The sequence below is a fragment of the Micropterus dolomieu genome, linkage group LG12 (assembly GCF_021292245.1).
Source record: "Micropterus dolomieu isolate WLL.071019.BEF.003 ecotype Adirondacks linkage group LG12, ASM2129224v1, whole genome shotgun sequence".
NCBI classification, from domain to species: domain Eukaryota; kingdom Metazoa; phylum Chordata; class Actinopteri; order Centrarchiformes; family Centrarchidae; genus Micropterus; species Micropterus dolomieu.
The window spans coordinates 8,279,342-8,300,499 of record NC_060161.1 but is presented as its reverse complement, the minus strand read 5'-3'; the positions used below and the strand labels follow the sequence as shown (position 1 = coordinate 8,300,499).

The 21,158-nt window shown below is 41.7% G+C and overlaps 1 protein-coding gene across 4 annotated transcripts in view; it reads right to left on the bottom strand.

The window, feature by feature from the left end:
- focad (focadhesin) overlaps positions 1-21,158 on the bottom strand; it is a 61,176-nt gene that overhangs the window by 7,643 nt on the left and 32,375 nt on the right. For all 4 annotated transcript variants that reach the window (XM_046065847.1, XM_046065846.1, XM_046065844.1 and 1 more), the window contains exons 11-37: positions 20,831-21,091; positions 15,599-15,703; positions 15,280-15,381; positions 15,031-15,158; positions 14,154-14,280; positions 13,939-14,073; positions 12,615-12,665; positions 12,402-12,485; positions 11,428-11,566; positions 10,983-11,171; positions 9,890-10,011; positions 9,702-9,794; positions 9,228-9,316; positions 7,720-7,761; positions 7,447-7,555; positions 6,880-6,996; positions 5,074-5,312; positions 4,878-4,967; positions 4,444-4,591; positions 3,363-3,482; positions 2,854-2,976; positions 2,490-2,567; positions 1,918-1,989; positions 1,325-1,427; positions 1,104-1,184; positions 740-868; positions 538-653 (exon numbers count right to left, since the gene is read on the bottom strand). In XM_046065847.1, the coding sequence (XP_045921803.1) occupies positions 538-653; positions 740-868; positions 1,104-1,184; positions 1,325-1,427; positions 1,918-1,989; positions 2,490-2,567; positions 2,854-2,976; positions 3,363-3,482; positions 4,444-4,591; positions 4,878-4,967; positions 5,074-5,312; positions 6,880-6,996; positions 7,447-7,555; positions 7,720-7,761; positions 9,228-9,316; positions 9,702-9,794; positions 9,890-10,011; positions 10,983-11,171; positions 11,428-11,566; positions 12,402-12,485; positions 12,615-12,665; positions 13,939-14,073; positions 14,154-14,280; positions 15,031-15,158; positions 15,280-15,381; positions 15,599-15,703; positions 20,831-21,091 (3,192 nt within the window). The remainder of the gene's footprint in view (positions 1-537; positions 654-739; positions 869-1,103; positions 1,185-1,324; positions 1,428-1,917; positions 1,990-2,489; positions 2,568-2,853; positions 2,977-3,362; positions 3,483-4,443; positions 4,592-4,877; positions 4,968-5,073; positions 5,313-6,879; positions 6,997-7,446; positions 7,556-7,719; positions 7,762-9,227; positions 9,317-9,701; positions 9,795-9,889; positions 10,012-10,982; positions 11,172-11,427; positions 11,567-12,401; positions 12,486-12,614; positions 12,666-13,938; positions 14,074-14,153; positions 14,281-15,030; positions 15,159-15,279; positions 15,382-15,598; positions 15,704-20,830; positions 21,092-21,158) is intronic.

The window sequence follows — 21,158 nt, the reverse complement described above, 5'->3', positions numbered from 1 at the left end:
CCGCCAAAGCAACAAAAGAGTGGCTGAAGAAGAAGCACATCAAGGTTCTGGAGTGGCCTAGCCAGTCTCCAGACCTGAATCCAATTGAAAATCTTTGGAGGGAGCTTAAAATTCGAGTTGCCAGGCGACAACCTCGGAACCTGAATGATTTGGAGGCTGTCTGCAGGGAGGAGTGGGCCAACATCCCTGCCGAAATGTGCACAAACCTTGTCACCAACTATAAAAACCGTTTGACATCTGTGCTGGCCAATAATGGCTTTTCTACAAAATATTAACATGCTGTTTGTCCAGGGGGTCAAATACTTGTTTTTCCTCATCAGATGGTTATCAATTTTAATAAATTCATATGATGTGATTTTCTGGAATTTTCTTTGGGATTCTGTCTTTCACTGTTAGAATGTACATATGATTAAAATTATAGATTGTTGCATTCTTTGTAAGTGGGCAAACCTGCAAAATCAGCAAGGGGTCAAATACTTTTTTCCCCCACTGTACAGTACTGAGGTTCAATACTAAACCTACTCAAGAGGAACTTACGCTGAGGCTGTGCACAAGGGGCGGGGAGAGCCAGGAGCCCAGAAAGAGAGAGGCGCTCTGAGAAGACTGAGCTTGACATGCTGTCAGCACCACACACTGATGCTGTACATCCTCTCCTGTCAAAAAAGAAAGAAGCAGAGTTCGGTGCTTTGGGCTGTGCTAGTCCTTAGGAACAACGACACACACATGTGAGAACTCTTACCGAAGCCGAGCCTCATCAGAGGAGACAGGACAGCGCTCCAGTTGATGGGTGGGTACTGGAAACTGGCTCCAACTGATGCCAGGGGGGTCAGAGCAGTCTTAACCAGAGATACATGGGCAAACTCTGGCCCTGGGTCCACAAGAAGAGAGGATATTCCCAAAAGTAAGAGTGCACGTGAAATTCTAACATGCGGGTCATTTGTATACATACAGTTTGTTTTCACTTTTATGTTTAAATTTGTGATGTGTTGTTGAAAAGAAAGATATAAACCGGGTTTCCCCTGATGAACAGGTTAAAAGGGGGTTTTATGGTGAGAAGAGGTTCTACTGATGCAGAGATGCTTGGTTTAACTGAGTCAACCAACCTTTCTTTCCTGCCTCTGTGATGAAGTCAATGATGGATCTGATGACACTTTTCTCTGGGAGGTAACTGAAATCTTGAGGAACTGAGAAGATGACCGGGGGAGAGAAAGAGATTTTACATCAAATAGCTCCCCATTTTGTAGACAGCTCCATTTCAGTCTGTCGTGGTAACATGGAGGTTCACACTGGCATTGCTTCCTTCATTTTGAGCTGCTGTATCTACCTGCTGTGTGACTGTGGCTGGTGGACATATGGGCCAAATGCAAATGACCCACCAAACAAGCACTGTTGGACTGCAACCCGATGGCTCCTGAGAATGTTATGATCTACAAAAGAGAGCCAATATACGTGAAGGACAGCTCAATGTACTCGGAACTAACAAAAACAAATATAAACTTGACTGCAAATGGCATGGCAATGGCATTGTGGAAAAAATGTGCAGCATTTGGTGTAAGGGTGGCATAAGAAGAAAAGCTACATATGCCTCTGAATCACTGGAGTTTATCTTGACTAAGGAACACATATCCTGCCAATCTGGGCACTCACTGCACTCACAGAAAGAGGGTGGCACTAGAGGACAGCCGATCCAAAGTAGAAAAGCTTTGTTCTCCTGGGAGCAGGAATATTTCATTGATACTGGAAATGTTGGCCTGAAGGTGGCCATATTGAAAGTACAGCAGTGAATTTTTAGCAAAAGTAGACAAGAAGTGTCTGACATTACTCGCTACATCTCGTGGCATTTAGCAAGAATAATATTGGGAGGTCACATTTTCACAATTGACAAAACAGTCCTGAGAATAAAATGTGCCTACATACCTGTGTGATGGCTCGAATGGCCTCATTCAACCTGCTCTGCTGCTGGGAGGTAAGCTCCAACTCACTGGATAGCTGTATCAGAGGACAAAGAGCTGAATGAAAGCTAAACTGAAGGTTACAGAAACATCTGTGGCCTCATTAGAGCAATAATGTCATATTAAAACTGGAGTGTGGGACTTTTGCATAGAAATGAACATCAGTTACATTAAAGGTCTCGCCAAACGAGTTCACACAGTGCTGATTAAAGCCTCTCACCACCAGGTAAACCTCTCTGTATTCGCTGTATACCAGAGTTTTGGGCTCAGATTAGCCCATCAACCCTGGAACAGCGGTGCCACACTAACCAAATAAAGGATATATAAGGAACAAAGCTTAAGCCTAAAGTGAAAAATGTAAATGCCTGGCAAATTCCCCCAAACTATTTTCTTTAAAATGTAATACTTTGTAAACCTTGTTGCCATTGACTTCAACTTAAAAGTAAATACATCTCCACAACCTTTCAGCACTAACCGTTGCGTACATTATGCACTGCCACCGAGTGAAGCAAACAAAGAGATGAGTGGATTTCTCACCTGAATGAGGTAACTCTCAGATCCTACTAAAGCCACCAGGCCGTTGACGGCAGCCAGTCGCTGCATAGTGGGACAACCCTGAAACACAAGGACGACTCCTCTGCTGAACACTCAACACTTTCAGATACAACGGCTTGGTAATACATTTAAATCATATTTCCTACAGCCAAAACCATAACGTGACTTCTCCCTACAATCCTCTCCTAATGGGTTAGGCTGGTTCATCATATAATTTATTTTAGGCAAAATACGAGCAAGGTCTGGAGCGCTTTAATTAATGCTGACTTCACTATCTTCACTATGATGGAAAAGTTAAGTACATTCAATATAAATGCAAGTAGGAAAGACAATGTAGATGAAGTACCTCAGCCAGTAAGATCTTGATCCAAGCAGCCAGCAGACGAGGATGGATGTCCTCTGCTTTACCATGGCCGGACATCGACAGGCCGTGGACCACCAACCCTAGAGCCAGGGAGAAGCCTGGAGTCTAAAGATAAACGTTACAAAATCATGGAAGATGGGGATAAGACTAGAGAGAATGCCTCAAACGTACTAAATATTAAATCAAACATGTTCTGTGGAAATATGTAAGCACATCCAGAAAGGCTTGATTGCCTGGATTTGGTGTAAGGAGTCTACTCTGCCCTTACAATTCTCTCATTTATCTTTAAATTGCTTCTTGATTAAATATCACAGCTTGTACACTGACTTAAATGTTCCTTGGCCTAGTAGTGAGCACTGTAGCCAAGACAAGGATGAAAACTGCTTTAACAGACAGACAGTTTTTTTCTTTAACATTAGAATTACCATGCAGGAAGCAGCTGCTAAACACCCCTGAAATAATTCACTGACAGGAGACTCTTTTTTGCTGACCTGCTGGCTCTCCTCAGTCAGGGCGCGCAGAGTGTTCATGACCTCCTCAGCCTTGGCAGCATCTATAAGGCCTCCGCTGAAGGCTGAGACGCCCACACACGCCACAGAGTATGCCAGGACCTGCACAGGTGGACATGTACAAAGAAGATCCTTCTTCAAACACAATTGCAAATCCTTTTCTCATTAAGATGTCAAGATTTTGCTTTTTTGTTGTACCCATTTACCCTCAGCCCATGTGGTCTATCCATCAACACGTGTATCCACATTAACTAGTGAGGACTTTAACTCAAAACTAACTACCATTTCTGCGCATTCTAAAACATGTTGACTAATGATGCATCATAGTGGCTGAAACTGGCTCCCATTTAGTGTTCATGTCGGACTCCTGTAACATTCCCTGCTGTCATATTCCAGAGAAGCTCTGCTATACTCTATACAAGCATTCCCAAAGTGTGACGGTTTCAAATTAATCATCAAAACAGAAAAATTGAGGAAAAAGGCAAGCAGGGCTGGACAATAAAACAATAACAAAAATTATCGCATACATTTTTTCAATAACAATATAACAAATGTTCGATAAATATTCAATAAATGTTTGATTTTATTCATTTGAATCATACATGAATTAGGACTTCATTTTTTATTAAGATGTTTATTTTGTTGAGGAAAAAGGACTGAAAAAGGTTTTACTTAATTTTACTCATGCATATTTGTTAACAAAGATTTTATCATAACAGTTTTGAATGTCCTCAGATTTGTGAAGTGTTCCGCTGTTTGGCCTCAAGTGTTGAAAAGTTTAAACCGCAATTAATCATCAGGTTTCTTCAAATTTCACTCTTCTTTCTCGAAAGAAACGATTTGATACTTATCGTGATAATTATCGCTATCGTAAGATCTGAAACTTTTTATCGTGAGAACATTTTTGGCCATATCGTCCAGCCCTAAAGGCAAGTCAGCATGACAGGGCACATTTCTCAAAGAATCCAGCAAATATTTCTGAGACCTCTAAAACTGGATAATAGAAAAACTAGATAATAGAAAAACTGGATCATAGATAACCGCTGTATATGGTGGGTTGTACCTCCTGCTGCATGCGGCCCTGCCCGTTGCTGTCTTGCAGGTTGGACAGTAGTTTGTCTAGTGTTTGGGTGACGTGGACATGTTGGTCCGTCTGTCCAGTACCACAGAGAGCTGTGAGCACCAGACCCAGACCTAACATACAGCCAGTACTGGGGGACAGGACAGAGGAGGAAGGGGTCAGGACCAACAGAGCTGGCATTGACTGTCTAACTGCACTGTAAACTATCTGCGTTATTTCTTCTATAGAAAGAAATTACACTTATAAAAGTTGCTATGCTGGAAATTCACTAAACTTCAAAATCATTTTTTAATCACAATTGTGACTCACATGCTCACGAACCACCAATTGGGAACTACTGCTATAATAAACCATGTAGTATATATTTTTACTCCCTTACTGGTTAGTACTTCACATCCTGTCTATTCAGCACTAACTTGTATTCCAGGTTGGGGTTGAAAGCGCAACTTTCTAGGGCATCCAGGGAGCTGAGGAGGACATCAGTGTCCTTCTGAACCGAGACATCACTGAATAACAGAGAGAGACAGATGGAAAGCACAAACTATCAGCTCAACAACAAATGTTGGGTTACAGCATGTGTCTGAGTCCTTACTGCGGACACACAGACTCTACCTGAGGTGTTGGTTGTGCAGACTGGACAGCACCATGCCCAGCGCGAGGCCGGAGTGGAATTGAACGGCCTGGGAGTCGTCGGCGGTGGGGGAGCCCGGCAAGCCGGCCTGCAGCGCTGATAGGACCTGGACCAGCCCGTCCCTCTGCCACACCACTAGCACCGGGACCAGCAGTGACAACGCCAGGCTGGCACAGGAGCGAGCTATGGCACTCGCTGTGTTCTCTCCTGAGTAGGAACGCTGAGAGGGAAGGAGAAGGGTGATTGGTTTGGTAGCCTGACACGCCAGCCAAAGGGCGCAGCATTCACATATAATCCATACTTCATCAGTCAGTGAGGAGAAGGTAGGGCTGTGTTGTGTTTACAGGTTGAAATGACATTCTCAGTGTAGCAGTTAGAAAACTGACACCTGCTGGAGTTCAACACTCATTACATGTAATTTGGACACAAGCCCATTCATGCTGTCAGCCAGTTCCTCAAATGGGCAAATCATGTGGCTGACACTTATTTATTCAAGACTGGTCTGTGGTTGCTGTAATTGTTTTTCCTGTTCATCGTTTGTCCGACAATGCCATCGCAATAAAATGATAAAATCGCTGGAGAACTGTTATAATGCAATTTCAAAGTAAGAAATTATTATGTATAGTCTCCATTATGTGCAACATCCAGTCAGCTTAATAATATAATGAGGCTGGTGTTACACAGTGTAGGAACACAAAGTGTGGAACTTGGGAAGACAGCTTGTGGCAGAGATTGATGGTGGTGTAATGATCATGTACTTGAGGTACATGTTTTCACTCCCACAACAAAGTACCTCAGCACTGCCGTTGACATGGTAAGTCCCTTTTTTTATGTCACAAAGCACTCCTCATCTCAACAAGATAGATAGCAACTTTAGTTTTCTGTGGTTTACAAATCTCCACCTGCACCACCATCAACGGGATAGAGAAGAGGTTTCGCATCCACTTTCAAAAAAGTCTTATAAAATTGCAACGTAGTGTTGGTTTGGTACCAACTGAACAACCGTAACTTAAACATGTATTGAGATTTCTGGAATGGAAAAAACATACTTTTTTGCTCTGGTTTTGGATGCTTGTGTATGACACAATATTGATATGAATGAATGTCACCACTGTCTGCACGAATGTCTGCATGAAATTTTACAAAAGTAAAAATGTCCATTCGTTGCCTAGAACACATCATAATCAGTGAAATGTGTGCAGCTGTGTTTAGAATGAAAAACATAAGCTTGAGGGGCTGCAACTAATGATTATTTTCATTATTGATAAATTGATCAATTATTTTCTCAATAAATATATTAATCATTCTGGTCTATATAATGTTGGAAAACAGGGGGACATCCCCATCACCCCATACCAGCAGTAAATGTGCTGGCTAAATCAGTGGTTTCATGTGATGTGATGCTGAAATAACAATAAAAGATGTCAATTTAGTGTTCACTTGTAATTTGATGGATACTCAATATGTGGTAATTTGACTTTATCTACATACTGTATAAACCTAAATAACTAAATGTAAATAGCCCTTTGTGTTTACATTTATGTTCTTTGATATGTACACATGAAGACAGCTAATTTATATTAAGCCGCAAAGCAAAATCAAGAGTAAGACTGGACCTGGAAAAATAAATGTCTGAAAGGACCAACTGACTTTCTGCTGTGACCTACTTTACATTAAGCCTTGAATTCTTATTATAGTATAATATCAAAGTAGCTATAAAGGACAGACAAACACACAAAAACATCAAGCAAATAATGCTTAAAAAAAAATCACAAAAAAAACCTTACATGGAGGAACCATGGGAAAACCTGTCCTTTGGCCTTGTAGCTGCTGCTGCTGATGCTCAGCAGGGTGTTGAGAACGATGGCCAGCCAGCTGGCTGTGGGCACAAACTCTGGTCCAGCCTACAGAGACAAGTCAGCAAAGAACATGTATGGAGCTTTCTTTCATTATGAACTTAATCACACTTTTGTTTGGAGAACAGACCTCATCTGAGGACACAACTGGCTGATGTAAAGTGAACTAAAAAAAACAAACTCATCCCTGTACTTGTAGAATTGTAAGATTAGTGAAACAGTGCGGTTCACTGATGTGTTTGTCATAGATGTTCTTTCATTATTGGTTTTGGTCTTTTCATGGGATTCAATGACCATTAGAAAAAAACAAAATATTAACAGACTTATCCTTGAATAACATTTTGCTGTTGTTTTATAATAGCACCTGACAACACCTGCTAACCAAAGTTACCACCTACTATCACTTTCAGGAAGACCAACCAAAGCGGGCATATTCAAGTTTTACACTGACGGGATGGTGAATTACATAGTGATAAGTTAAAATATTGAGTATCTCACCCCGAGGCTGCCGTCACCACCAGCAGGCAGGTTGCTCTCATATTTAGCGAGGACAGCCGCCAGGCCACTCAGAGCCAGGATGGAGTTTCCCTGAACCACAGGACTGTCCCTTAGCAACACAAAGAAAATATTGCTGTTAGTACTGACACTCAAGAGGCCGGTGATCACATTTCTGATTGAACTCAATACTGTAAAGTTGTAACCTACAGGTCCCTTCAACTACTTTATTTCCTCTTAATCTAAAACATAGTGAATCACAAGCAGGGGACTCACTTTGTAGCCGCTTTGATGACGTCCGCCAGCTGATCTCTGGCCCTGAGAAGAGAAAGATTGGATGAAAGAAAAAGAGACAAACAGTGATTTGAATGTCACAGCTGGATAAAAGGAGACACACACTCTCCTTTTATCCCAGACTGGTGCATCAGTCACCTGGCTGGTGTAGCTCTTGCGTTTGCCTGAGTAAGATGTGTTGTGTATAAAATGTGTGAATAAGATGCATTACTTAGACAGACACACACACACACACACACACACACATATTGAAGTGTGCATTTTAGCTATTCAGTTCCTCAGTCTGGTTGTCTTTAACTTCAGAATATATATCAAATATAACTAAATGTTGTTTCTAGAGCAGCAAAACACACATGGAAACACAGAAATATCTCCATACTCTCTTTTCCGTGGGCTGTGGCTCAGGAGGTAGAGCGGGTTGGCTGTTAATCGGAAGGTCGGCGGTTCAGTCCCTGGCTCCCCCTGGTTGAGTGTCGAAGTGTCCTTGGGCAAGATACTGAACCCCGATTTGCCCCTGGCGGCTATTCCGCCAGTGTATGAATGTGTATGACTGGTGAATGCAGATGTAGTGTAAAAGCGCTTTGACTGGTCGAAAAGACTAGAAAGGTGCTATACAAATACGGAGCATTTAAATTCATTTTTCCATACTCTACCAGACCAATTACAAAAATCGTATTCCCTATTTTTCCATACTGCGCAGGAACCCTTATGGGGCAGTGTGTCTGTCTTACTGGTCAGTACAGCTCTGGAATGGAAGTCAAGCCCAGAAGAAATGCTCCTACCGGTCTTAAAATAACGTCTATCTTGGGTACATTTAAAACGTTTAACTGTAAGTTAAAAGTAAGTTCTTTAGCAACCTTTTTCACATGTAAAGACACATTCATCAGGTTTGCTCATTTTGAGCTAGGTTTTCCTAGAGCCTATAAAAAAGTATATTGAAAGTAAAATAATTAAGGTGTCACTATTTTGCTGAAATAGTGACACTGTCAAAATCCATTTTTTACTGTCTTTCCCCGATGTGTCTAAAGATCCATAACTATAAGAAAAAAAACTAAATAAACTAATTAAAAATCCTCCCCCTTTTCTACCGCTCAGTCTTTGAGTAAATATGTGTGCAAACATCTGTCCATCAGCAAACTCCGAAAATCACTTAAAGTTGAGGCAGAGCAGGCAGGGACACCAGAAAATATTTTCTCCATAAAATATGATTCAATTTTACAAAAACCTTTTGGGGCGTCACCTCCACAAAATAACCAGAATCTGATCCATTTGGTTCAATTAGATTTGGAAAGTCCAGAATCCTTTTACCCCATTCAAGTTAACAGGGTGATAAATTGGAAGTGAGTGGAAACTGCTGAACTTTTCTTGGCTTCATGCGCCACTGAGGAGTTTTTATCTGAAAGAACCCCGCAACAGTATGAATCTGAAAATGAGCATAAATGTGACCTTAAACATTCAAGTTGCAGTATATTTGTCAAAGTGATTCTCACCATAGCCAGGCACAGTGTTGTTTGTACTGTAGCTCCTGTGGGTTTTCTTTGCATTGTTTCTGCTGCATCTCCAAATCCGCACGTCGACCCTGAACACATACACAAAACAAAACCACAGAAAACAAGATTGCAGACTGCAGAGACGGAGGCAGCAACATATTCCACAGCTCTGGCTTCTGGCCAGGTTTGCCATGTCTGTCTTGTATAAACACCTTGAGCTTTGACCAAATCATGGTCCACTTACTGGCTTCTTCCAGAGTTACAATGGCTAATTATTATTATTATCAATTATTGAAACAGGTGCTATTAATCTGTTTTTCATTACCTCTGCCCTGATGAAAACCCTGAGAGATTGAAACCAGTCGCTGTTTTTGTTTTTTTTTTTTAAACCAAATTTGCTTTCTAGAACCATATGGAGTTGATCAATTCTTCAATGAATATAAAATCAATCTATCAGCTGTCAGAAGCACAAACCTGTAGGACAGCGTGGAAAGCTCGGCTCATGAAACCTCGCCAGGCCTGGGGCAGGAGGAGAGCACGGTGCCACTCAGATGGCTGAATGTTCACCTAACGTCAGAAACAACAAGCGGGAGTTTTGTTTTCAAATTGTTAATACAAAAAGAGGAGTGTGAGGGGCAGAGGAAGAACAGCTTTAGATGTACTTCATGAATGAGGGCTGCCAAGGTCTGCTGGTAGCTGCGGCTGCGGCTTATGAGGAAACGATGGATTGGTCTGCCGTCACGGTCCGTCTGCACAGGCAGCTCATAACAGAGCAGAAGTCCAGCTACAACACACACACACACACACACACACACACACACACACACACACACACTATTTAAGCTTTCGACTGTGTGCAAATAGTAAAACAAATAAAATCTGAACTCATGACAGAAAGAACCCTGAAAGATTAAAGCTTTAATTAATAGATTTTTTTTGCCACTTGGGGCCAGAGGCGCACCACAACCAAACTATAAAACCTCTGACTTATTATTCCCTTAAGTTGTTCTGCCTGATTACACACCCAGCAGACACAAAGCAACATTAGCATTCATTTGGAGTCGTGTTTGTGTCCACCTGATGGATGCAATTGTAGATTGTGGATGTATTCATACTTTCTGAAAACAGCTTCCTGTTGAAAATTAGGTTGATAAAGACATTACATCTGGCTAATTAGACTGGAGCAGAGGAAAAAGTTTGCACTAAGTTGTAAAATCTGGCAGTTAATGTACAGAGTAGGTTACAGTGTGTCAATTAATAAATGCTGCAGCTTCTCATGATCAACAGTCTGTTTGCCAACTGCTGAAAAAGTGAAAAAATAGCTAACAATACATTTCACCAATTAACCTAGTCCGCATGTTTTTGGATGGTGGGAGGGAGGGAACCCAGAGAGAACCAGACACGGGGAGAACATGCAAACTCCACACAGAAAGGCCGGGATGATCGGGGTTTGAACCCACGACCTTCTTGCTGTGAGGTGACAGTGCTAACCACTGAAACCACAGAATTTTTTTATGTTATATATTTTTATTTTTAAAATAACTTTTACTGTCTTATTTACTTATTCAATGAAATGTATGAAATTAATTGTTCTAATGTAATTTATATGTAGCTTTGGCAATACTGTTGTTATACATTCATGCCAATAAAGCTGATTTGAATTGAATTGAGTTAGATATGCATCCATAACCAAACACACGCATTAATGCAAAAAAGTTACATTGTTTCACACTGGTAGGGGGTGGATTTGGTCACCTGCTAGTCCAGGCTTCAGCCCAGGCTGCTTGTTTTTCTCGTAGGTTTTCAGCATGAATGATGGAATTCCTGCCATCGTTTTACCCTGGTCTGAACGCAGGCTCCCCCCCCTCAGGGCAGAGAAGTATACCCCCCGTGGCATCTGGCTCATCTCCTGCTTTACCAGTGAGGTCAGGAAGAGCTCAAAGGCTGAGAAGAAAAAAAATGTATCAAGATAAGCATCTCTAAGGAGGAGTTCAAGAATGTGTGCTGCGATTCAGCTTCCCAGAACTTTAAGGTGAGACAGAACAATAATAATAAACAGCAGCACAGGTTCACAATATTGCCCCACATCCAACCTCTTCACCAACATGATGGCTTTCCCTCAGGAGTGCCGGGCCCGGCTGGACGCACCATGGCACAATTGGGAAGCGTGACGTTTGACAACAACATGAATGCAATTTACCTGGTAGAACAGTTAGGGGGGTGAGAGCCATCAGCTTCACATAAGATGAACCTGGGATGGAGAGATCCTTCTCTTCTCCCTCTTGCTCCTTTCCCTGTTCATCGTCTTCCTTTTCAGGGAGCTTTGTAGCTGGTCTGGCCTACAGAGCGGACAGAGCAATAGCAACGGGTACAGCAACAAGACAATGTAAACAGATGATCAAAACGCCACAGTAACAGATTATAACCACTTTCAGGCTTAAGAAAGTGTGTGGAAGAGCTTTGGAACAGACAAACTGACCTTGAATCTATATATAGTCGATCTAATCATTGTTGTTGAATTGGCCAAAACCTGAACGACCATTTCAATTCTACAAACAGATTATATAACTTTTAAAGCTAAATAAACTGCTAATATTTACCTTATATCCTTACCTTATTATTTAGCTTGGTTTACAGTTGGTAAGTTAAAGTTTTTGGTGTATGCACAGTTTATCCATAGGTTCCTCCTGACTTAAAGAGTAATGTTATATTTGTCTGTGAGGCTATAGCCACAGCAGTGCATCTTGCTAAATGCTTATTAAGCCGGTATAATGTTTATGTATCTTTACACGATATTGTATCACTGCCGCCTTATCACCGCTTAACTCTGCTTCTTATACAATGTTCATCATCTTATATTAGCATGTTAGCATAAGCCCAAAGTACAGCTAAGGCTGATGGGATTGGGAAGTTAAGTTGTACGGTGACTAGAAAATGAAAAAACACTGATATTGTAGTACTGTTTAGTACCTTTCAAGTATTTATTAAATTTATTTTTGTGCAGACTCACTGTGAAAAAACTTTAATGCAATACTGAAGATATTTAATTTAAAATGTCAGGTTTCCCATATCATTTTTCCACATAATAAAGAGCAGGAAATTCTTGTAAATCAGCTATTATGTGTGGCGAAAAGCTTTTCAATGTAGAATGTCAAGTCAAAGCGGGACCCTTACATCCTCAGGGAGAAGATTTATTGTGTGGACCGCTTCAGGAAAATCTGCCAAAGCCTTGTAACCACAGCTGGCCACCTCTGGATCCTGTTACAGCAAACACACAGTTATCTTTTTTAACTCGTTTCTGAACAGATTAATATCTAAATGAATTTTGAGCAGACTTTTGACAGAAAACGTTGGGGGGTTGGGAGCAGATATGTTCAGAACACAGACCTTGCTCACAGCATAATTCCAGAGAAAGCTAACCACCTCCTCTTTCAGTTTCTAGAAAAACAGAGAGATAAAAAGACATTTTAAAGCAATTTCTTACAAAAATCGATACAGCATAGTATCGCAATGTTTTACGTGGCAATATTGTATCGATACACGGACGCCAAGTTTCGATCTTTTATTATATAAATTGTACATGAGAATTTTACTTTTTGGTACTATAATAATAAAATCCGTTGCTTTTTCAGTCCAGTTGGGAAAAAGGTAATAAATTGCAAAATATCGCAATATTTTAAAATCGCTATAATATCATATCATGACACAAGTATCATGATAATAACAATATCATGGGGCCTCTGGTGATTCCCACCCCTAATTGTTTCAGTCAATGGTTATTACGGGTGGGCAAAATCTTCTATCACGGTATATGTAATTTTATGTCACGGTAACGGTGTATATCATGATGCACCAACAGCTCTGTAAATTCACTTATAAATGGTTTAAAATAACCATATCATACTTCATCACATTTAATTATTTTCTTCTTTTAGTTAGAACTTCTATACAAACCAAAAAATCCAGCTCTGATTTGCTACATAACCTGCTCTGAATATACAGCCGAGACACTAAGGAATAGCTCCCGCGCTAGAAGCGATATTGCCAAATCTATAGCGTCATACAGTATACAGTATATGCTGATATCACCCAACCCTACTGGAGCTGTTCTTCCAGCTCCAAGATGTATAGAAATAGTCAGTCTCATGTCTGTGTGTTGGGTACAGAGCTGGAGTCAGGATGTGGTTAGCCTAGCTTAGATAAAGACTAACAGCCGGAGCAAACCGCTTGCCTGAGTCTGTCCAAAGTTCAAATAAGATGAATGATTAATATGTGGGACATGTACTTCCTGTAACTATTTCTTAGTGAATAACATCTGGGTGCAGTGACTGTGTGCAGCTTCCTGTAGACGTTTTCGTCAGTGAGGTTGCCAGGTTTGGTATAGTCGTGCCAGAACAGACCAAAACCGATGAACCACGATTTTGCTCGAGACGCTGCACAAAAGTAGTGACCGAAGTCAAAGCACGCAATTCCCACAAACCACTGCTTTGCATTTCTGTTAGGGTACATATGTATGTATTTCTGAACTTTGAACTGAGCTTGGCTATCTGTTTCTCCCTGCTTCCTTCATACGTTTATGACTGTTGAAAAATATGTCTCTTCTTAGGTACTACCACTAGGGGGAGCCAAAGTCAGAAATTGACTGAAATGAAGACACAAAAACACCAAAACATAGCTCTGCTTCAAACACACTTTCATTAAGATCAGATACCTCGTACTCCTCTGACTTGACAGTGAGCTGGGGAACCAGAGCCAGAAGCTCAGCTATGGCTTTGACCATCAGCGGACGGGAGTCACAGCTCAGCTCGGGCCCGAGACTTCTCCATGTTGAGATGATGTCCACTACCTGCAAAACAAGCCTCATAAAACTCAGCGGCTATGTTAACTGCATGTACAGAAACAGCTTCCTACGTGTGTGTGTTTGACCTCTGCCCGGCACAGCTCCTGTAGTCCTTGCAGGGCGAGAGCAGCAGGGGTTGCCATGTCCGGTCTGGTGCACTGGTTCAAAGTAAGTGTAATGGCAGCCAACATGTCACCTCCATGCTGGTAAGGCCTGACACACACACACACACACAAAAGCATTTATGTGGTACATGATACATGACAACCTTCTAAATCACATCATAATATCTGGACAACTCAGGTGGAAAACATGACCTTCAAATTAAGTGTTCAAGTGAAAATACAGATATTTCTATTCATTCACTGAACGATGAGGTGTTTTCAGTTTTGCTGAATTTGGAGTTTAAGGGAGAGTGGGGTACAGTGACGTCATTCAGCTGCATGATTCTCTACAGTAGAACTACATATTTATTTAACACTAGCCAGTAACGGTTTCAGATTAGATGCCGTAATTTAGGGTGTTATATCGGCCTTGTGAGTGCAGGTATTGGCCGATGCAGATTATCTCTAAATGCCATATATCAGCCTGAATAATTGGCCGACAGATTAATTGGTCAATCACTAATTATTTGTCCCACAGATAACGCCCAGTTAACCCTACATCTGTACGGAGCCATTGCCCAGAGATTGAAGTTTCCATTGTCTGCAGTGCATTTGTGAAGTGCTCTTCTGCGAAGGCAGTAAGCTTGTCAAGGAAAACCCTGGAGCTGCTCCATTTTAAACATACCAAATACAGTATGAATGTAATTTCATTGAGCAAAGAAAAAAATAGAGAGATGATTTCCCTTTTCTCAATTCTTTGTTAAGTCTCCAATGTATTCAGTCAATCAGACACTCCTGTCATGCCCCTGTCTTAAAAAGCCCCACTTTACACCACCTCCAGTGTATGTGGTGGTCTGACCTCTCTCTGCAGATGTCCCTGAGGCAGGCGGCCCTGGCCAGGATCTGCTCCCACTGGGCGTCCCTTCCCACCACCACCCTACTGTCCTGCTGGCCCAGCAGACGCTGCAGCTCTGGGTAGACTCGATCCTTACAGGAAGGCACAAAGTCAGTTGTGAGGAAGAGGTGACGACACAGGAAAAATATTGAAGAATTAAGAAGGCCTAATATATTACTATGATGATTATGATGACCATTTACTATTCCAAACCTGTTTCTTCCAAAGAGCAGTCATGAGGCGCATTGCCACTGCTCTCAGCTTGGGGGTGCTGGCCAGCATGTGGAGAGTCTGCAGCACCGAGGGGACACAGAGCTGGAACATTAAAGCACATGGCGTTTGTTAATGATTAAGATCAAGTGAAATGAGCTTCCTGCCCGCATACAGTTTTATATTCAAGATATAATGTTGTATAATGTAATATTATGCTTTAATAAGAACGACAAAACGGAGGCCTCCACAACACGTGCAGTGGTATGTATGTCATAACATCTTCATTGTAAAGACAGTTGAGGCCGGAGGTGCCCAGTACCTTATGAGTCCCCAGGTTAGGCAGGCAGTTCAACACAGCATGAGCCAGACCTGGATTCTTTTCCTTCCCCAGTTTGAACAACAGAACAGGAATAAGGGAAGGAACCTGCAGACACACGTGAGTTTGGACGAGGTTAAACATTGTTCAGTCAATGTTTAGTTTTTATCAACTCTGTATGAAATCAGTCTTAACTGGTCAAACATTCTCAGCGTGACGCATTTATGGTCCTGCTACTACAAGCAAAAGGGTTTTCTCAACTTAGAAAATCACTCATCTCTGTGCCGATAGCTCCAGATGTGTCCTAACCTGTTGGGAGCTTCCAGGAGATGGTGTTCAGGTGGAGATATACCACAAGATTGATGACAATAAGCTTATTAAAAGACTGTTTTGACAAAATCTGATTAACATTTCAGACAGACTGTGGCATGCAGAGAAGAGAATGTACTGTCCTCATTTACTGTACCGATGTCCTCACATTACACTATTTTGGAATGGAGAAAATGCTGCAGTGTGGTGACAATTTCATCAGTCCTAAACTGAACTATTACACATCTCTTCTATCACATCACAAAGACAGTGACCTCAAAGGTCATCAGTAGGAGCAGACTAAAACTTTGCATTCTGCATTTCGTTTACCCTCATCTAATACTCGTCATCATAATTTCTACTTCATGATTGAGACAGCCATGTCTCGTTCTCTCTATTGGGAGTCATCCTTCTCCTGCTGAAGAATAAGAAGCTTCATACTGAATGTTATTAGTCCTGGGTAAATTTAAAACACATATGGTCATTTCAACATAAAAATGATCAGCACAGATTATTGTTTTAATTCAATTCCCTGTCTCTATTAAAAAAAGAAGTATTTGGTGTGATTTTTGCCATTGTGCTACTGCAATCTTTTACTTTTTTGACTTTCAAGTCAAAAAAACTAAAAGGCCCTAAAGACTTGATACGTGACTTGAGACGTGACTTGGCCCTGAAGACTTGATACGTGACTTGAGACATGATTTGGCCCTAAAGACTTGAGACGTGACTTGAGACATGATTTGGCCCTAAAGACTTGAGACGTGACTTGAGACATGACTTGGCCCTAAAGACTTGAGACGTGACTTGAGACGTGACTTGGCCCTAAAGACTTGAGACGTGACTTGAGACGTGACTTGGCCCTGAAGACTTGAGATGTGACTTGAGACGTGACTTGGCCCTGAAGACTTGAGACGTGACTTGGCCCTGAAGACTTGAGACGTGACTTGGCCCTGAAGACTTGAGACGTGACTTGGCCCTAAAGACTTGAGACGTGACTTGAGACGTGACTTGGCCCTGAAGACTTGAGACGTGACTTGGCCCTGAAGATTTGATACGTGACTTGAGACGTGACTTGGCCCTGAAGACTTGATACGTGACTTGAGACATGATTTGGCCCTAAAGACTTGAGACGTGACTTGAGACATGATTTGGCCCTAAAGACTTGAGACGTGACTTGAGACGTGACTTGGCCCTAAAGACTTGAGACGTGACTTGGCCCTGAAGATTTGAGACGTGACTTGAGACGTGACTTGGCCCTGAAGACTTGAGACGTGACTTGAGACGTGACTTGGCCCTAAAGACTTGAGACGTGACTTGAGACGTGACTTGGCCCTGAAGACTTGAGACGTGACTTGGCCCTGAAGACTTGAGACGTGACTTGGCCCTAAAGACTTGAGACGTGACTTGGCCCTAAAGACTTGAGACGTGACTTGCCCCTAAAGACTTGGCCCTGAAGACTTGAGACGTGACTTGGCCCTGAAGACTTGAGACGTGACTTGGCCCTGAAGACTTGAGACGTGACTTGGCCCTGAAGACTTGAGACGTGACTTGGCTCTGAAGACTTGAGACGTGACTTGGCCCTAAAGACTTGAGACGTGACTTGGCCCTAAAGACTTGAGACGTGACTTGGCCCTAAAGATTTGAGACGTGACTTGAGACGTGACTTGGCCCTGAAGACTTGAGACGTGACTTGGCCCTGAAGACTTGAGACGTGACTTGAGACGTGACTTGGCCCTAAAGACTTGAGATGTGACTTGGCCCTAAAGACTTGAGACGTGACTTGAGACGTGACTTGGCCCTGAAGACTTGAGACGTGACTTGGCCCTGAAGACTTGAGACGTGACTTGGCCCTGAAGACTTGAGACGTGACTTGGCCCTGAAGACTTTTATCAGGAGACTTGCCAATTAACAATATTCTTCAAAAATCAAAATTCTTGTCAGGGCCATCTGCCACAGTGTCATTTCTGATTCTTACACAGTCAGCAATTTTCTAAATCTACACATAGTGGCTCTAATTTAGACCAGTTTGTAGACTTGTTTTTTTAAATTGTAATGTACTTTTTAGTAAGTACTGTTTCTTGTGATCTGTGCCACGGTGATGGGACGTGACAGACAAAAATAAGTAAATACTGCACTGTAGTCAATGATTTAACAATAACACAATCTCCTGTTCCTGTAATGTAATCTGAATTATCAACTCTAAAGACATACCTAAAAGGTCTTTTAGTGTTGGAGTTGTATATTATTAAAGGCAGTAAAATGTATATCAAAAAACAATAAGGAGGTAAGTTAAATAGTTAAATCTGATATGGTGTTTTAAAGTTTTGAATAAAATAAAAAATGTACATATTTTACTGACTTTTTAATTTATTTTTAAATTTCCTTTCTTCTGGTCTCAGCACAGGCTAATCATTTCCTTATTGTATCACTATTAAACATTTCCTATCTTGCTAACAGAAGCGTTTTAAAGCTGCACGAATAAAAATAATTTTTTGCACAATGGATCAAATGAAAATGTGTAACGTGAAATATACTGCTCACAGCCTCATTTAGCTTATTTTTTGGTTTTACAGCCTGCAATTTTACTGTTTTGGTTCAGTCTCAACACTCTCATCAGAGTCATTTTCAGCATCTGAAAAAGCTCTGATAAACCCACAGAACACCACCTGCACAGCATCCAACTGCAGACAGACAAAAGGTTTAATTCAGCAGCCAAAGATGCAGAGATTTTTCTCCGATGAAGACAAAAGCGGAGCTAAAAGAAGAGTAAATATTGGGCTAACATCCATCAGCTGGACATAAATACGACTCCAAAAAAATGCTAATGTATCAACTTTATAAGGTGATAATCCTTCACCCAAAACAATCTGCTATTGTAGGTTAAATGAGTTGACTAATATTATAACATATTAGTTTAATATGCTTCAAGCCTCAGGGACCACTTCCTTCTTCTGAACAGAAGCAGAATTTGGTGGTGCATCCCCATACCTGTAAATATCCACAAACCCCAGCAGGGTGAGCTGGGCTGACAGTATCAAGACTTACAAATGACCGGTCCAGGTTATGAGCCGTCCAACATCCCAGTCTCCTCATGGTCTGACCCATGGTCATGGACGTCTGAGTCTCAGCTCATTTCTCTGGCCAATTACAGTTTCAGGAGACAAGTTCGAGAGCGGAATGAAGGACAACGCAGGGTTAACAGCTTATCATTCCCTTTAGTGCTGAGGTCAAAAATAGGAACTAGTCAGGGTCCTTGGACACATGTAGTCAACAGCTCTGCAGTGTAACAGCCTTAATTACCATAAAGCACTTACTGCTGCCCTGCACCTTGGCTGTCGCATAGCAACCACATCACCTGTCTAAGAGGCAGAGAAGAGGAATAAGAGCTTTTCCTTCAAGTTGAATCCCTGAAATGTCCGTAGCTGACCTTAAACACAAACTCCAATAAATCACAATAAATAACTATGGATAAATACTTTTCCTCTGCACCACCTTTGCATCTACACAGTTAGATTTGTTATTGTCCTCATCTCTGCAAATATACCACAAGGTGTTTTGAGGGTTTCTGTATGCAGGCAGATGTGATACTGTGAGGAGGGAAATCCAACGGACTCAAATACGCCAATAACCTTCTACCAACACATCAAACGGCCGGTACAAGTGGCACTCTGGGAGCAATTAGACCAGCAGGGGAATACTCTGAGGCATCTAATGAGCCCGAGTAATGAGGAACCTATAACACTTTGTGATATTTCACATCATCTTCTGGAGCTAGTGACTACATTTATAGTGCCAGAAGGGCAGAGGAAAGTCTGTCAGTTTAAACCTCTCTCTTTACGCAACTGCGGAAAAACCAGCGGCTGGAGGCAGGCAGGGTTTTTTAAAGAATACATTTTCAAGAATGAATTTTAAAGTCAATGTCAATGACATTATGTCCAAAAGATGTTAAAGTATCAACTATATATAAATGAAATTATAAATTGAAGGATCTAAGCAACAGAGCTTTCGCCAGTTTTACCCCATAAACCACAACTCATCTTTCCTTCTCTTCTTTCAGTACTTATGTTGATAAATTTCCAAACCTTTCAGGCCGCCATTGGTTTCTATTTCTCTAAACAGATTATGAAAATCATGTTGCAAAGACTTTCTGAACAAATTGCCGATGTGGGTGATAATTCTAAAAAGTCTAATGTTGTGCCCATTGCGGCAGTTTTCCCCTGGTTATAGAAATAGCTGAAAAGTCAGAGCATTGGAGACGGGTCTAAGAATAGGGCTGTCATCTTCATACATACAGTAGCTAGCAACATCTATGAAAATTAGTGACTAAAAATTGACACTAAAATGACATCAAGTGAGATGGACTCAGTTGAACAAGTTGCTGTAAGTCGACTTAGAGAAATAACAACTCTCAAATGGATATATTCTTTTAATCCATGATAAAAAGATTAGGTGCTTCTAAAAACCATTACCCAAAGCTGCAAGCCAACTTGGTGTAGCCTGGTTCCAGACCTCTGGATCGCCTCCTACATGGCTAAGGCTGTTTCTCAAAGCTGGAGAAACAATCGACCAATCAGAGCTTTGCAGGCAGGTCTTCTTCCTACAACAGCTTCCATGTTGACTGAAAAGAACCTTTTGATCGGGTCTGTGTTACACCAGCCTTAAACGTTTGTGCTGACTATTAAGATCTATGACATTCATTATTATTGTGTGGAAAATCTCATGAAATGCTTTACAAATTAAGCCCACCATGTCGTCTTCTTCCACTGGGAAGAGGATCCCTCACACACTGGATGGGTTGTTTTGCTGAGGTTTTGCTTTCAACTAAGCACCTTACTAAAATATTCAAGACATTTATTAAAAAGCTTAAGAGAAAGTGTTTTAACTGAAAGTCTCTCTGTGGCGGACTAAGCCTTGTGGATTATCTACCTGGCAGGGGTCGGCTGCAGCGATGGCCTGGCTTGCATTCAGAGCCAGCTGGCAGACGTCTTCCTGACCCGTGATTATGAGATGGGTCACAATGAGGGTGAGGGAGGAGAGCTGGCGCTGGCTGGACGACAGGGCCGAGGTGACGGACAACAGCCAATCAGCTGCCACGGCTGGGTTATCGGCCACTTTACGCAGTATGGAGAGAGCCACGCTGAGCTCGTCATACCAGGGACTGAGAGGAAATGGCAATGGTGGAGCAGACTGAGTAGAAGGAGAGAGATAAAGAAATGAAAAACAACACGTTACGTCCTAAAACATGCTACATACA